The sequence below is a fragment of the Asterias amurensis genome, chromosome 14 (assembly GCF_032118995.1).
Source record: "Asterias amurensis chromosome 14, ASM3211899v1".
NCBI lineage: Eukaryota > Metazoa > Echinodermata > Asteroidea > Forcipulatida > Asteriidae > Asterias > Asterias amurensis.
In genome coordinates, this window is record NC_092661.1 from 19,653,020 (window position 1) to 19,665,682 (window position 12,663).

Genomic DNA, 12,663 nt, shown 5'->3' on the forward strand with positions numbered 1-12,663 from the left:
GCATCAAATATACACTGATAGAGAAATTTAGTACAGGGCACTATCCTCTTACTATGCCTTCTTACACTTTGAACCCAATTTAGATGTGAAAGATTCACAGAGAAAGCATATTATTAGAATTACTCACCAGTAAGTTCATGACAATGATTGACAGTAGAATGACAAAGATGGTGAAGACAAAGTATGTAACTTCCTTGTAATAAACCTCAGCCAAGAACAGCTCCTTGACATTGCCTTCATTTTCTTCCAAAGTAACGTTTAAATAATCCAGTTGGTGGAAGATGCCGTCAAACTCAAACTCTCCTATCATCATCACAAATGTCTTAAACAATGAGTAGTGAACACGATGAAAGGGTTCCTTTAAAAGAAAAATATTAATTACCTGTTTAGTTCCATCATTCTTACTATTAGTACATATAAGGATGAATCATAAAGGAACTTCATCACTGTAGCTTGTAAGCATGAGGAAACCTGTAAAAAACATGCTTGCTATCTAAACCAGAAGAAAAACCTAAGTCAATCCCTACTGCTCCACGATAAGTGTTTTAAAATTAGTTTTTTTGCGAGCACTTTATATAGCAATCCTCCTAGGGACCTAAAATATAATGAATGACAATTAATTTTATGGAAGTAGTTTGCTCAAGGACACAAATGTTATGACCGAGACTCAACCACAACTCTCTATAAAAACACCAGAGAGTCTGGTGCTCGTAAAAGTTTGGCCACGACATGCCATAATCTGTAACCTTGTATCAAACAATACTTTTAACTGTACAATTTTAAATGATTTTACCTGGTTCATGAGCAAGGCATAAAAAGCCAGTCCAAAGGCGATGATGAACAGAAAGAACACAATGGCAAACTGGAGAAAGGTCTTCAACACATCTGTACAAAAAGATCAACATCCATATTGCTAAGAACAAGTTAGGATTCATTACCATGTGAGGCAAGATCCTAGTAAATTCCTCATGGGATCAGGCAATACCAACATACTCAGAGTCCAACAGTTTGTTGCTAGGTTACCATATGGTATTGGGTTTTGTTAGAATGAGGAAGAATCTTAGTAAATCACTCATGGGATCAGGCACACCACCATAATCAGAGTCCAACAGTTTGGGTGCTGAGTTACCAATGGTGTTGGGTTTTGTTAGAGTGTGGAAGGATCCTAGTAAATCACTCATGGGATCAGGCACACCACCATAATCAGAGTCCAACAGTTTGGGTGCTGAGTTACCAATGGTGTTGGGTTTTGTTAGAGTGTGGAAGAATCCTAGTAAATCACTCATGGGATCAGGCATACCACCATAATCAGAGTCCAACAGTTTTGGTGTTGAGTTACCATATGGTGTATGGTTTTGTATGAATGAGGAAGGATCCTAGTAAACCACTCATGGGATCAGGCAAACCACCATAATCAGAGTCCATCAGTTTTGGTGTTGAGTTACCATATGGTGTATGGTTTTGTATGAATGAGGAAGGATCCTAGTAAATCACTCATGGGATCAGGCAAACCACCATAATCAGAGTCCAACAGTTTGGCTGCTGAGTTACTGTATGGTGTATGGTTTTGTAAGAGTGAGGAAGAATCCTAATAAATCACTCATGGGATCAGGCAACCTGGCAAACCACCATAAACAGCGTCCTATAGTTTGGACATTGAGTTACCATGGAGATTTGTAAATCATCAGAGCATGAGTCTTGAATTTAAAATGTGTGCACTACCAAGTCTGACAACTGCCCCTGACTAAGTAGACAAAACAGACTAGAGTTCCACGGGTCATTTGGTTGGTAGAACTTTGATATAAAAACCAAAAGTAACATCATCTCAAAATGAACCAAGTAGATTAAGAATTCTTGAACTACTACTGTACCAACCTGTAAACATGACAATATAAATGCCAAACTGGGGGAACTTTCTCAGGAATAGGATAAGGTTTATCCAAGCTAAGAAGACAGCCACAGCGCCACACTGCCATTGCCACTCCTGAAAACAAACCATTCCATCAACTAATGAATGTATTGCTCAGTGTTATTACAAATCTACATTATGGAAATTCAAGGGAGCATATTGGCAACAAAATCCGAACACAATTCAACTATCCTGAATTTATGTAACATTTAACTTTGATGTTTCCTTCAGAATATATATTGACTGATCTAGTTCTGAAAGGACAACTAAAAGATAAAGGTTTGAATGTTGAGCACTGACACTAACGTTACTTGCAACCAAGAACTTGCGTCCTTTCCACCATTCAAAACATTTTACCTGAAAATACAATATGATAAACTAATTTCTGTTCTAACAAAAGAAGAACGTTGAGGATCTGTTTCAATAAGCTTGATGATTTTCATTTTAAAAAAATGACAGAGGACTCCTTAAATCCCTCCACTGGCATCTCGTAAAAGATAGAATTCTCTTCAAAGTATTTTTGTTTGTTTTTAAAATGACCAGACGCCATTATATATATCAAGGATTGCTTTACCCATTTTTGCTTACCATTTCTGGGACCCATGGCAAATCTGGCGATTCGCACATTCACTATAACTGCATCCACAGAATGGAACAACCTCATGTCTTTCATTAAAGCCGCAACATTTACTTCTGAAAACACATCTCTTCCCTGTTTAAAGCCATTGGACCCTTTCGGTAAACTGTGTTGTCCGAGGCCCACACTTTGTGTACCACAACTTCTATATCAAATAACACACCTGTGAAGATTTAGGCTCATTCGGTCATCGGAGTTGGGAGAAAACTACGGAAAACCACACCCTTGTTTCCACGTGTTTCGCCGTGTCATGACATGTGTTAAAAATAAATCAGTAATTCTCGTTAACGAGAATTTATATTGTTTTGCTGTTTTCTCAAAAAGTAAAGCATTTCATGGACTAATATTTCAAGAGAAGTCTTTCACCATTGCCTTCTATAAACCCTGTAAGTTATTTGTAAATCTGTGAACTTTTATTTTTTTTCTGAACCGAAAAGGTCCAATGACTTTAAGCTTTTCTCTTTTTCTCATTCTTTTCAAACCTTGTATGTAGCTTTTCCGGTAAGATTTCCTTACTTATTGTGCATTTTTAGTTTTTGTTAGCGCTTTTATGTAGTTTTCTAGGGAGAGTGTTTCTAAATACCTGGTTTTATTATTATTATTATTATTATTATTGTTATTGTTGTGCAACCCACACAAGGGGCATACAATCCTGGTGAAAATGAATGAGAAACATGACAATAAATATAACCTTGATAAATAAAGCTAGAGCAAAGAGCCATGCATTGATAACCAACAATGACCAGTGGTCAAGAGGGATGAAGGCCCAGTAAGATTTGACCAGGATAGTAAAACGGTACCTTGATATTACCAACAATGACCAGTGGTCAAGAGGGATGAAGGCCCAGTAAGATTAGACCAGGATAGTAAAAGGGTACCTTGATATTACCAACAATGACCAGTGGTCAAGAGGGATGAAGGCCCAGTAAGATTTGACCAGGATGGTAAAACGGTACCTTGATATTACAAACAATGACCAATGGTCAAGAGGGATGAAGGCCCAGTAAAATTTGACCAGGAAAGTAAGGGGGTACCTTGATATACCAACAATGACCAGTGGTCAAGAGGGATGAAGGCCCAATAAGATTAGACCAGGATAGTAAAAGGGTACCTTGATATTACCAACAATGACCAGTGGTCAAGAGGGATGAAGGCCCAGTAAGATTTGACCAGGATCGTAAAAGGGTACCTTGATATTACCAACAATGACAAGTGGTCAAGAGGGATGAAGGACCAGTAAGATTTGACCAGGAGAGTAAAAGGGTACCTTGATATTACCAACAATGACCAGTGGTCAAGAGGGATGAAGGCCCAGTAAGATTAGACCAGGATAGTAAAACGGTACCTTGATATTACCAACAATGACCAGTGGTCAAGAGGGATGAAGGCCCAGTAAGATTAGACCAGGAGAGTAAAAGGGTACCTTCATATTACCAACAATGACCAGTGGTCAAGAGGGATGAAGGCCCAGTAAGATTAGACCAGGATAGTAAAAGGGTACCTCGATATTACCAACAATGACCAGTGGTCAAGAGGGATGAAGGCCCAGTAAAATTTGACCAGGAAAGTAAGAGGGTACCTTGATATTACCAACAATGACCAGTGGTCAAGAGGGATGAAGGCCCAGTAAGATTAGACCAGGATAGTAAAAGGGTACCTTGATATACCAACAATGACCAGTGGACAAGAGGGATAAAGCCCCAGTAAGATTAGACCAGGATAGTAAAAGGGTACCTTGATATTACCAACAATGACCAGTGGTCAAGAGGGATGAAGGCCCAGTAAGATTAGACCAGGAGAGTAAAAGGGTACCTTCATATTACCAACAATGACCAGTGGTCAAGAGGGATGAAGGCCCAGTAAGATTAGACAAGGATAGTAAAAGGGTACCTCGATATTACCAACAATGACCAGTGGTCAAGAGGGATGAAGGCCCAGTAAAATTTGACCAGGAAAGTAAGAGGGTACCTTGATATTACCAACAATGACCAGTGGTCAAGAGGGATGAAGGCCCAGTAAGATTAGACCAGGATAGTAAAAGGGTACCTTGATATACCAACAATGACCAGTGGACAAGAGGGATAAAGCCCCAGTAAGATAAGACCAGGATAGTAAAAGGGTACCTTGATATTACCAACAATGACCAGTGGTCAAGAGGGATGAAGGCCCAGTAAGATTTTACCAGGAGAGTAAAAGGGTACCTTGATATTACAAACAATGACCAGTGGTCAAGAGGGATGAATGCCCCGTAAGATGAGACCAGGATACTAAAAGGGTACCTTGATATTACCAACAATGACCAGTGGTCAAGAGGGATGAAGGCCCAGTAAGATTAGACCAGGATAGTAAAACGGTACCTTGATATTACCAACAATGAACAGTGGTCAAGAGGGATGAATGCCCCGTAAGATTAGACCAGGATAGTAAAACGCGGTACCTTGATATTACCAACAATGACCAGTGGTCAAGAGGGATGAAGGCCCAGTAAGATTTGACGCGGATAGTAAAAGGGTACCTTGATATTACCAACAATGACCAGTGGTCAAGAGGGATGAAGGCCCAGTAAGATTTGACCAGGATAGTAAAACGGTACCTTGATATTACCAACAATGACCAATGGTCAAGAGGGATGAAGGCCCAGTAAAATTTGACCAGGATAGTAAAAGGGTACCTTGATATTACCAACAATGACCAGTGGTCAAGAGGGATGAAGGCCCAGTAAGATTTGACCAGGAGGGTAAAACGGTACCTTGATATTACCAACAATGACCAGTGGTCAATAGGGATGAAGGCCCAGTAAGATTTGACCAGGAGGGTAAAACGGTACCTTGATATTACCAACAATGACCAGTGGTCAATAGGGATGAAGGCCCAGTAAGATTAGACCAGGATAGTAAAAGGGTACCTTACCAGAGTGACAGAGACACATTGTGCACCTGACACAGTGCAGTCTGCTCCGGGCATGTATGGATAGGATACTCCAGATAGAGGTAGCACAAACAAGATGGACAGTATGTAGATAAACCATTCAAGTATATTCACAAAGCCAATGTAGTTCAGTTTCTGATGGTACATCTGGATTAGCTGTAAAATGAATGTGAGACAGAGTTCCAACTTAAAAATAACAGGTGCTGTTTCTATAGCCCAACAAAAATAAGATGGATTTATACAACTCAATACTTTTAGTTGCCAGTTCTTTATCCTATCATGCACACATTAATTCTCTTGTCTAAGTCTTTTAAGATTGTCACTTGCAAACATTCTGTGCAATAACAGCATTCAACAAAATGAAGTCTTAAATTTCTCAGTATTGTGATCAGCATTTTTCAATATATGTTTGGCTTCGTGATGTTTTAGGGTAACTAACGACACGAATTACGAAATGGCTACCTGAGTTGTTATTCCCCCGAGTCTTTATTTCCAAGCTCGAGGGCGCACTTCAAGGTCAAACTATGATAGGTTATGTGTAAAGATTGATGCTACTACTTATGTTTTTCCGACTATTTTTAAAAAGCCCCATACCAAAAGAATGTTTCAAATTCAATGGCCCTTAAAGCTGTGGTTTCCGAAGGACCTAGTTGCCATCTGTGATAAGCAGCAGACCTTGGTTATGTATTTATTAAAGTAACTCGACCTTACCTCCTTTAAGATGTTGAATCCAGATAACCCAATGATGACCCAATCACCGACTTTTCCAAATATGAGGTGAGTAGTGGGACTGAAACCATCTTCCCAACGCATCTTACCATCTGTATTCCAAGTGACTGTCTTATTGTCCTCCATATTGAAATAAAAAGGAGGTGGGTTCGTTGTCACATAACCTGCGATGAGAGGCAAAAAATGGTATTCTTGCAATAACTACTAATTAGTCAAACAAGGGATTGAATCACATAGTGCCAAATTAAGTCAAACAGAAAAACCACTTCATCGTTTAAAAAAAATTCTTCAACATTTTATAAAAGGCGTACATTACATTTTAGTGCTACAAATCACACACTTGCACTTCATAAATAGCGATGAAGATTTGTAAAACAAAACAAAACATGTACAAAAACACTTTATAAACTGAATACCAAAAAGCCCCATCCCAAACCAAACAAAAAACATACCAGTCAGGAAGATGAGGTAAAGCGTGTAAAACATCAATGATATGTAGTAGAAAATTCTGCCGTAGCTGTCCCATTTATGCTGAAGTAAACTGGTGACTAATGGATGGCCTAGCAACTCATCCCGCCTAGAATTAACCTAAACAAGAAATACAAAAACATATGTTTGAATAATAAGCAGCTCAAGTTTTGTTGATGACATGGTCTATTGTCACCAGAAAATACTGCTTGACTTAGTTATTTGCTGAGCAAAAATTTAGAAGGGCACCAGAAACTTAATGTAATTTTGGCTTGAAACCTATTTCTATTAAGCAATACTTTTCGGTGCTTATCAGGCTTAATGAAATTGGTCTCAGGTGAGGTGGTTCTACTGGTTAAGACATCTGATCTAGAATGTGGAAGGAAGGTAAATGGTTTTAGTTCCACCAAAGAAGCCATTTGATGTTTTTAACCCGCAAAGACTCGGAACATGCCCAGTATAGGCTACAGTTCTTATTCTATACCTGTGTAGGACAAACTTTATTATTTGTAACTTATTTTCTTTAAAACACGATTTCCTGTAAGGTTTATATGTCTATCAACTCATTAACGAAGACACCAAAAACATTCATGGAACAAACCATTATCGTCAGGGGGTGGTTCTTCCTCAAGATCTCTGCATCTGTTGTGTAAGGAGTGGCAGAGGAAATCAGATTTCCATTGTCATGAAACGGCGAGTCATCAGATCCTCCAGACTTCTCAGATGTGTTATCTAGAAAACAAACAAAAAAAGATCATTTTAATAATTTCATTCATTCATTCATTCATTCATTCATTCATTCAAACTTACATTTATTTCCATATTTGGACAAAAGCTTCCTAGGGTATTTAATTAACTGCTGATTTAGATGAGGGTAACGTTTCCGTATGGCGCCACCACTTTTTCATTCGATATGAAATAATATAGTATCTAATTTACCTCAATGAGATATCCCTTTTTGTAAAAATGAGTGAAAAAGTGGTGGCGTCATACGGAAAGTTATCCTAGATGAGTGTTGAATTTATCAATGACGAGGTCTTCATTGGAAATAAATGGTAACAAATAACAAATTTCAGTAACAAATGAAAATCACAAGCCCTAACACTTTAAAGACTTACTGTCAAAGCACACGACTTACAATGACTTTACGATACACTCTTGTTTTCTACTGGCTTACTTGCTGCTTATTCATTTATTACTACAAGATGTGTACAATATCCAAGCAGCTGACAATGAGGATCATATTGAAGTATCTAACCATACATTACAAAACAGCAAGGAATTGGCAAAAGAAAATGGGATTACATCGTCATTTAATTAACCATGCCAAGAAATTGATGTCAACTCATCTGTCTTTTGTATAAATTACTTTTCTCACATAGCCATTAGCCTACATGTACATTCCTTAAAATCAATGGGAAAAAAATGCTACTATTACCAACAACTACAGTGACATTTAAACCATGCCAATCAACACATCAAAAATTAAAACATAAAATAAATGAATTGGAACTTGAAACAAACTATTCTACAGACACAGTGTGGGAGGGCACAGTGGGGGAGGGCAGTTTGGGTCATTTAAACAAAAAATTTAGAGGTTTTTTTTTTTTTTTTTTTTTTTTTTGGGGGGGGGGGAATTGTGGAATGTATACCCCTAATGGGGGTGCACCAATTCAATAAAGGTATTGGTTGTGTGTTTTCATTTGAAGCAGTGAGAACCTGGTATGTTACGAGTCATGGGTTATGGGTCATTGTCAGTACATATTTCTCAAAATAATGCTTGGATTTTCTAAGACAACGTACGTGTAAAGGGGCACCTTCCTGTAACCTTAGCAACGCCATGACAACACCATAGCTTTATGGCAACTCTACTGACTGGTTTTGAATTCCTTTCAGCTATGGTTTATGCTTTAATTACACTGTCAACAAAACCTGAACCAAGGTTGTTTAATACCATGGGGGTTTCTAATGTTGTAGTACTAATACTCCCTTGAAATTTACAACAGGAAAAGACATGATAGACAAAATTGTACAAATGAAATATTACACAGCTCAACATGAGAGATACAAATACAGCAGTGAGAAACACTACTTAAAACAAAGGTGCAAGCAATACTATACAGGCTATATTATCCTATCAAATGCAGACCATGAAATTAATACAAAATCAAATATAATGACTAAACCACCAAAGCGAGCAACTCAACGTTAGGGACGAGTTTTAGAATTGCTTTTTGGTAAAAAATAAAATGGAAGGGAATAATTAGTCTCCAATCAAGTCACAAATTAACTGGAATGTCACCATCGGTTACCTGAATCAAAGTGCGGGTGATTTTTACTTCCTAGAAAGGCATTTAGTTAGAGAAATAAACAGGCAATATTATTCAATGAGTTGAATAGCACATCTGACTTTAAAGTAATTAAACACAACTTATTTCTGAAACAAAGTACAATATTCTTTTTAAAAACCTGTTTTTTTATCAAGCATAAAGCTAACCAGGGGCTTGTGTTTATCTGAGCACTGTATTTTCTTTAAAGTTGTAAATATTTATGCAGAAAATGTTCTTGGTATAAAACTATGTGATTACAATAAAGTGACAAACACACAGTAAGACCATGGTGGGATGCAGTTGTACAGTAAAGTGTCATGGTTGAGTGGTCAAGTGCACTGGAACCATGTTCTGGTTCATCAGAGTGCTTTCATGCTTTCTACCTCTCTTTTTATTTCTATCCATCTAACTGTTTTTTGTTACACCAATATTTCTGTTACACCAATATTTCTGTTTGTGTGTTGTCATTTGTCTTTTCGAGAAAGACTCTGCCAGGGTTGAACAAAACCTGGTTTGCAGCTTGAAATAACACAATTTGTGGCATTAGCATACCATGTTAGACAAGAGTTTGATATGGACCAAGTAATATAAATGATAACACTCTTGTTGCTATACGTATATCAACCAATCAAAATAAAGAATTAAAGTTTGCTTGAAGATAGTTATTATTGTCCTGCTTTCAGCATAACCCTGTTTGAAAAAGTTTCTTGTGGAACCAAGGTGAATTCTCTTACCTGAAGAATTATCATCCCACTTGGAGAACATATCATCAAGAAGCTCATAGTCAAATGTAATGCAATACTTGTAATGCTCAGGTGGGTAGTCATTCTCCATCAAACACTTATTGAAAACCACCTCTGCAACATCTGCAAGAAAAGCAAGATGCACACTTATAAATAAAACTTATAAATAAATCTTATCTTATCTTATCTTCTCTTCTCCATCAAACACTTATTGAAAACCAACTCTGCAACATCTGCAAGAATCTACACTTATAAATAAAACACATTTCCAAAGGCAGTAAGGGGTAGGGGCCTGGGGAGTCCGCTTGGCAACACCTAATATCAGTAGGTATCTGTTTTATAAAATGTTCATCGAGAGGAAAAGGAGAAACAATGATACCATTTTAGGTTGGTGGATTTCTTACCTGGCATCTTCTTGATAAGTTTCCTCATTGGAGTCAACCTCATCTTGGTATATTTATCCTTACTAACTGAGCACATTGCATGAAGCCAGTTCTTCAGGCCGATAATAGCGAGGGCAACATTCCTACAAATGGAAAAAGATAAAATGGTTGAATGAGAATTCTTGAAGTAATCCAACCATCTCCACACAGTTGCAACTGTGGAAACTCTGATAAAAATAATGTCAACGTGATATTTCAAGTAAACAGAAGTATATAAGATTTGAGGCATTGCATGGTGAGGCATCAATGTATATTTGGTTTGCAGTAACACCTTGTGTATATCTACTTGCCAGGTAGAGTTTGTTCTTAGGGAACTGTCTTTCTTTATTATACTACCATGGAGTAGATTTACCAGAAGTAGATTTATCAGAAGTAGATTAAACAGAAGTAGATTTATCAAAAGTAGATTAAACAGAAGTAAGTGCAAACTTTTGTTGTTGTTGGATGTAATTTATTCAAACATACTGATGTCCTTTGTCGACGGCCAAATCAAGGCAGTTACGATTATCGGCATCCTTGAGCGATAGATCAGCTCCCCAGGTTGCAAGAAGCTTCACCATCTCAACATGGCCATTCCTGCAAGCAAGATGAAGAGGGGTCGTCTAAGGAAAAAGTAAAGAAAATCATAAATTAAGGAAATAATCAAGAAAACATAAAATATTATAACAATGTGACAATGTATTAACTGATATTCATTGAAATGATCGGAGTTGTCAATAGTTACAGTGGGATAAAAAATTACAGCAATTATTTATAGCAAGCTGCCTTGTAAAAGAGAAGATGATAAGTAAGTTATCTAACCTTGGATTTATCAGTGGGATCCACAGGGCTGTCATTCTCTAGGAGAGCAGTGGCACACTTCACCCATCCATTGGCAGCGGAACAATCCAATGGAGTCCATAAGGTCTGGTTTCTAATCAACAACAAAAAGAAATGCACTTCATTATGACTCGGATTTTGAAAATAATGCAGTATTTCTTCAACCATAAATCCTTGAGAAAATGAGCACAAAGGTAACCATGTAGCCCACTTTTATCAATATTAAAATATACTTGGCTAAAAACCAAGAATGCCTTTAAAAGCAAACTTTATCAATGTAAACTGCTCACAAAAAGTAAGGAAACTTTTTTCAATCCAGTATATTTGTTGGTATTTATTACTCTCTTTGTATATGGTATATATAAATGCAAAGCTGAACTGTTCCTCTTTAAAATGATACCACATTTGCAATGATTACATGTTGCTGAACTTGGCTACACGAATAACAATGAGGCAAAGTCACAAATCAAATGTGCCAAAATTACCGTTGTCTGTGAATGGTCAATGCTCAATAATCAAACCGATCAAGCTTTTCAGAACCATTAGTGGTTTACACAAAGATTGCACCAGTGAGCTCATCAGAAACAATTAACCCTCATCTCTTGAAAAAACACCTTGTTTGGTGGGTATTTGCAAGACGATATTCTACAGCCGATTGCAGTCCCATACTTGCAGACTCTTGGACCAAAATGCCATCTTTCAAGATGACAACGCTCGCCCCCATCGAGCCCGACTGGTGACTGACTACCTGAACAAGGTTGGGGTGCACCGGATGGATTTGCCCGCTAACAGTCCAGATCTGAATCCCATGGAACATCTGTGGGACCAGCTTGGCCTCGCTGTCCGCGCCAGAACCACCAACACATCAACTTTGGCTGACCTAACCAGGTTCCTTAATGAAGAATGGAACGCCATCCCTCATCATCAGCGCATCACAAGACTTTTGTGCAGCATGAGAAGAAGGTGCCAGGCTGTCATCAACGCCTTCGGATCATCCACTCGTTACTGAACTTCTATCAATTAAGTGTATCAAGATCAGTAAGTTGTCTTGCTCTATACCAAACTTCTTGTCTCAATAAAGTGGATTATGATCAGTAAGTTGTCTTGCTTGTTTCAGTTACAGTGTCAATTTGATTGTTCACACGGTAACACAAAACTGCTAATTTTGGCACATTTGATTTGTGACTTTGTCTCATTCTCATTAACGTGGTCAAGTCCAGCAACATGTAATCATTGCAAGTTTGATATCATTTTGAAGAGGAACATGTCAGCTTTGCAATGATATATACCATACACAAATAGAGTATTAAATAATAAAAAATATACTGGATTGAAAAACGTTTCCTTACTTTTTGTGAGCAGTTTAGCTCAGAAGCGTCACAGAATGAGGATGCTTGCTTTGAACTGAAACGCATTGTACGTATAAGTAATAACAATCAAATGGCCTCTAGCCACTGGGCTAGCTCAGTGGTCTAGTGGTAAGACATCTGCTCTAGCAGTGTAAAGGTCATGGGTTTGAATCCCACCCGAGTGATTTGCCAACACATAGGATTCAAACTTCCTCTAGCCACTGGGCTAGCTCAGTGGTCTAGTGGTAAGACATCTGCTCTAGCAGTGTAAAGGTCATGGGTTTGAATCCCACCTGAGTGATTTGCCA

The 12,663-nt window shown here is 38.0% G+C and overlaps 1 protein-coding gene across 1 annotated transcript in view; it reads right to left on the reverse strand.

Annotated features, from left to right (window-relative positions):
- Window positions 1-12,663, reverse strand: part of LOC139946890 (transient receptor potential cation channel subfamily A member 1-like) — a 31,760-nt gene that overhangs the window by 7,182 nt on the left and 11,915 nt on the right. Inside the window, exons 12-22 of the mRNA XM_071944656.1 lie at window positions 10,989-11,100; window positions 10,653-10,789; window positions 10,149-10,270; window positions 9,736-9,867; window positions 7,273-7,403; window positions 6,656-6,791; window positions 6,186-6,367; window positions 5,457-5,630; window positions 1,876-1,984; window positions 794-885; window positions 128-358 (exon numbers count right to left, since the gene is read on the reverse strand). Of these exons, the coding sequence (XP_071800757.1) occupies window positions 128-358; window positions 794-885; window positions 1,876-1,984; window positions 5,457-5,630; window positions 6,186-6,367; window positions 6,656-6,791; window positions 7,273-7,403; window positions 9,736-9,867; window positions 10,149-10,270; window positions 10,653-10,789; window positions 10,989-11,100 (1,558 nt within the window). The remainder of the gene's footprint in view (window positions 1-127; window positions 359-793; window positions 886-1,875; window positions 1,985-5,456; window positions 5,631-6,185; window positions 6,368-6,655; window positions 6,792-7,272; window positions 7,404-9,735; window positions 9,868-10,148; window positions 10,271-10,652; window positions 10,790-10,988; window positions 11,101-12,663) is intronic.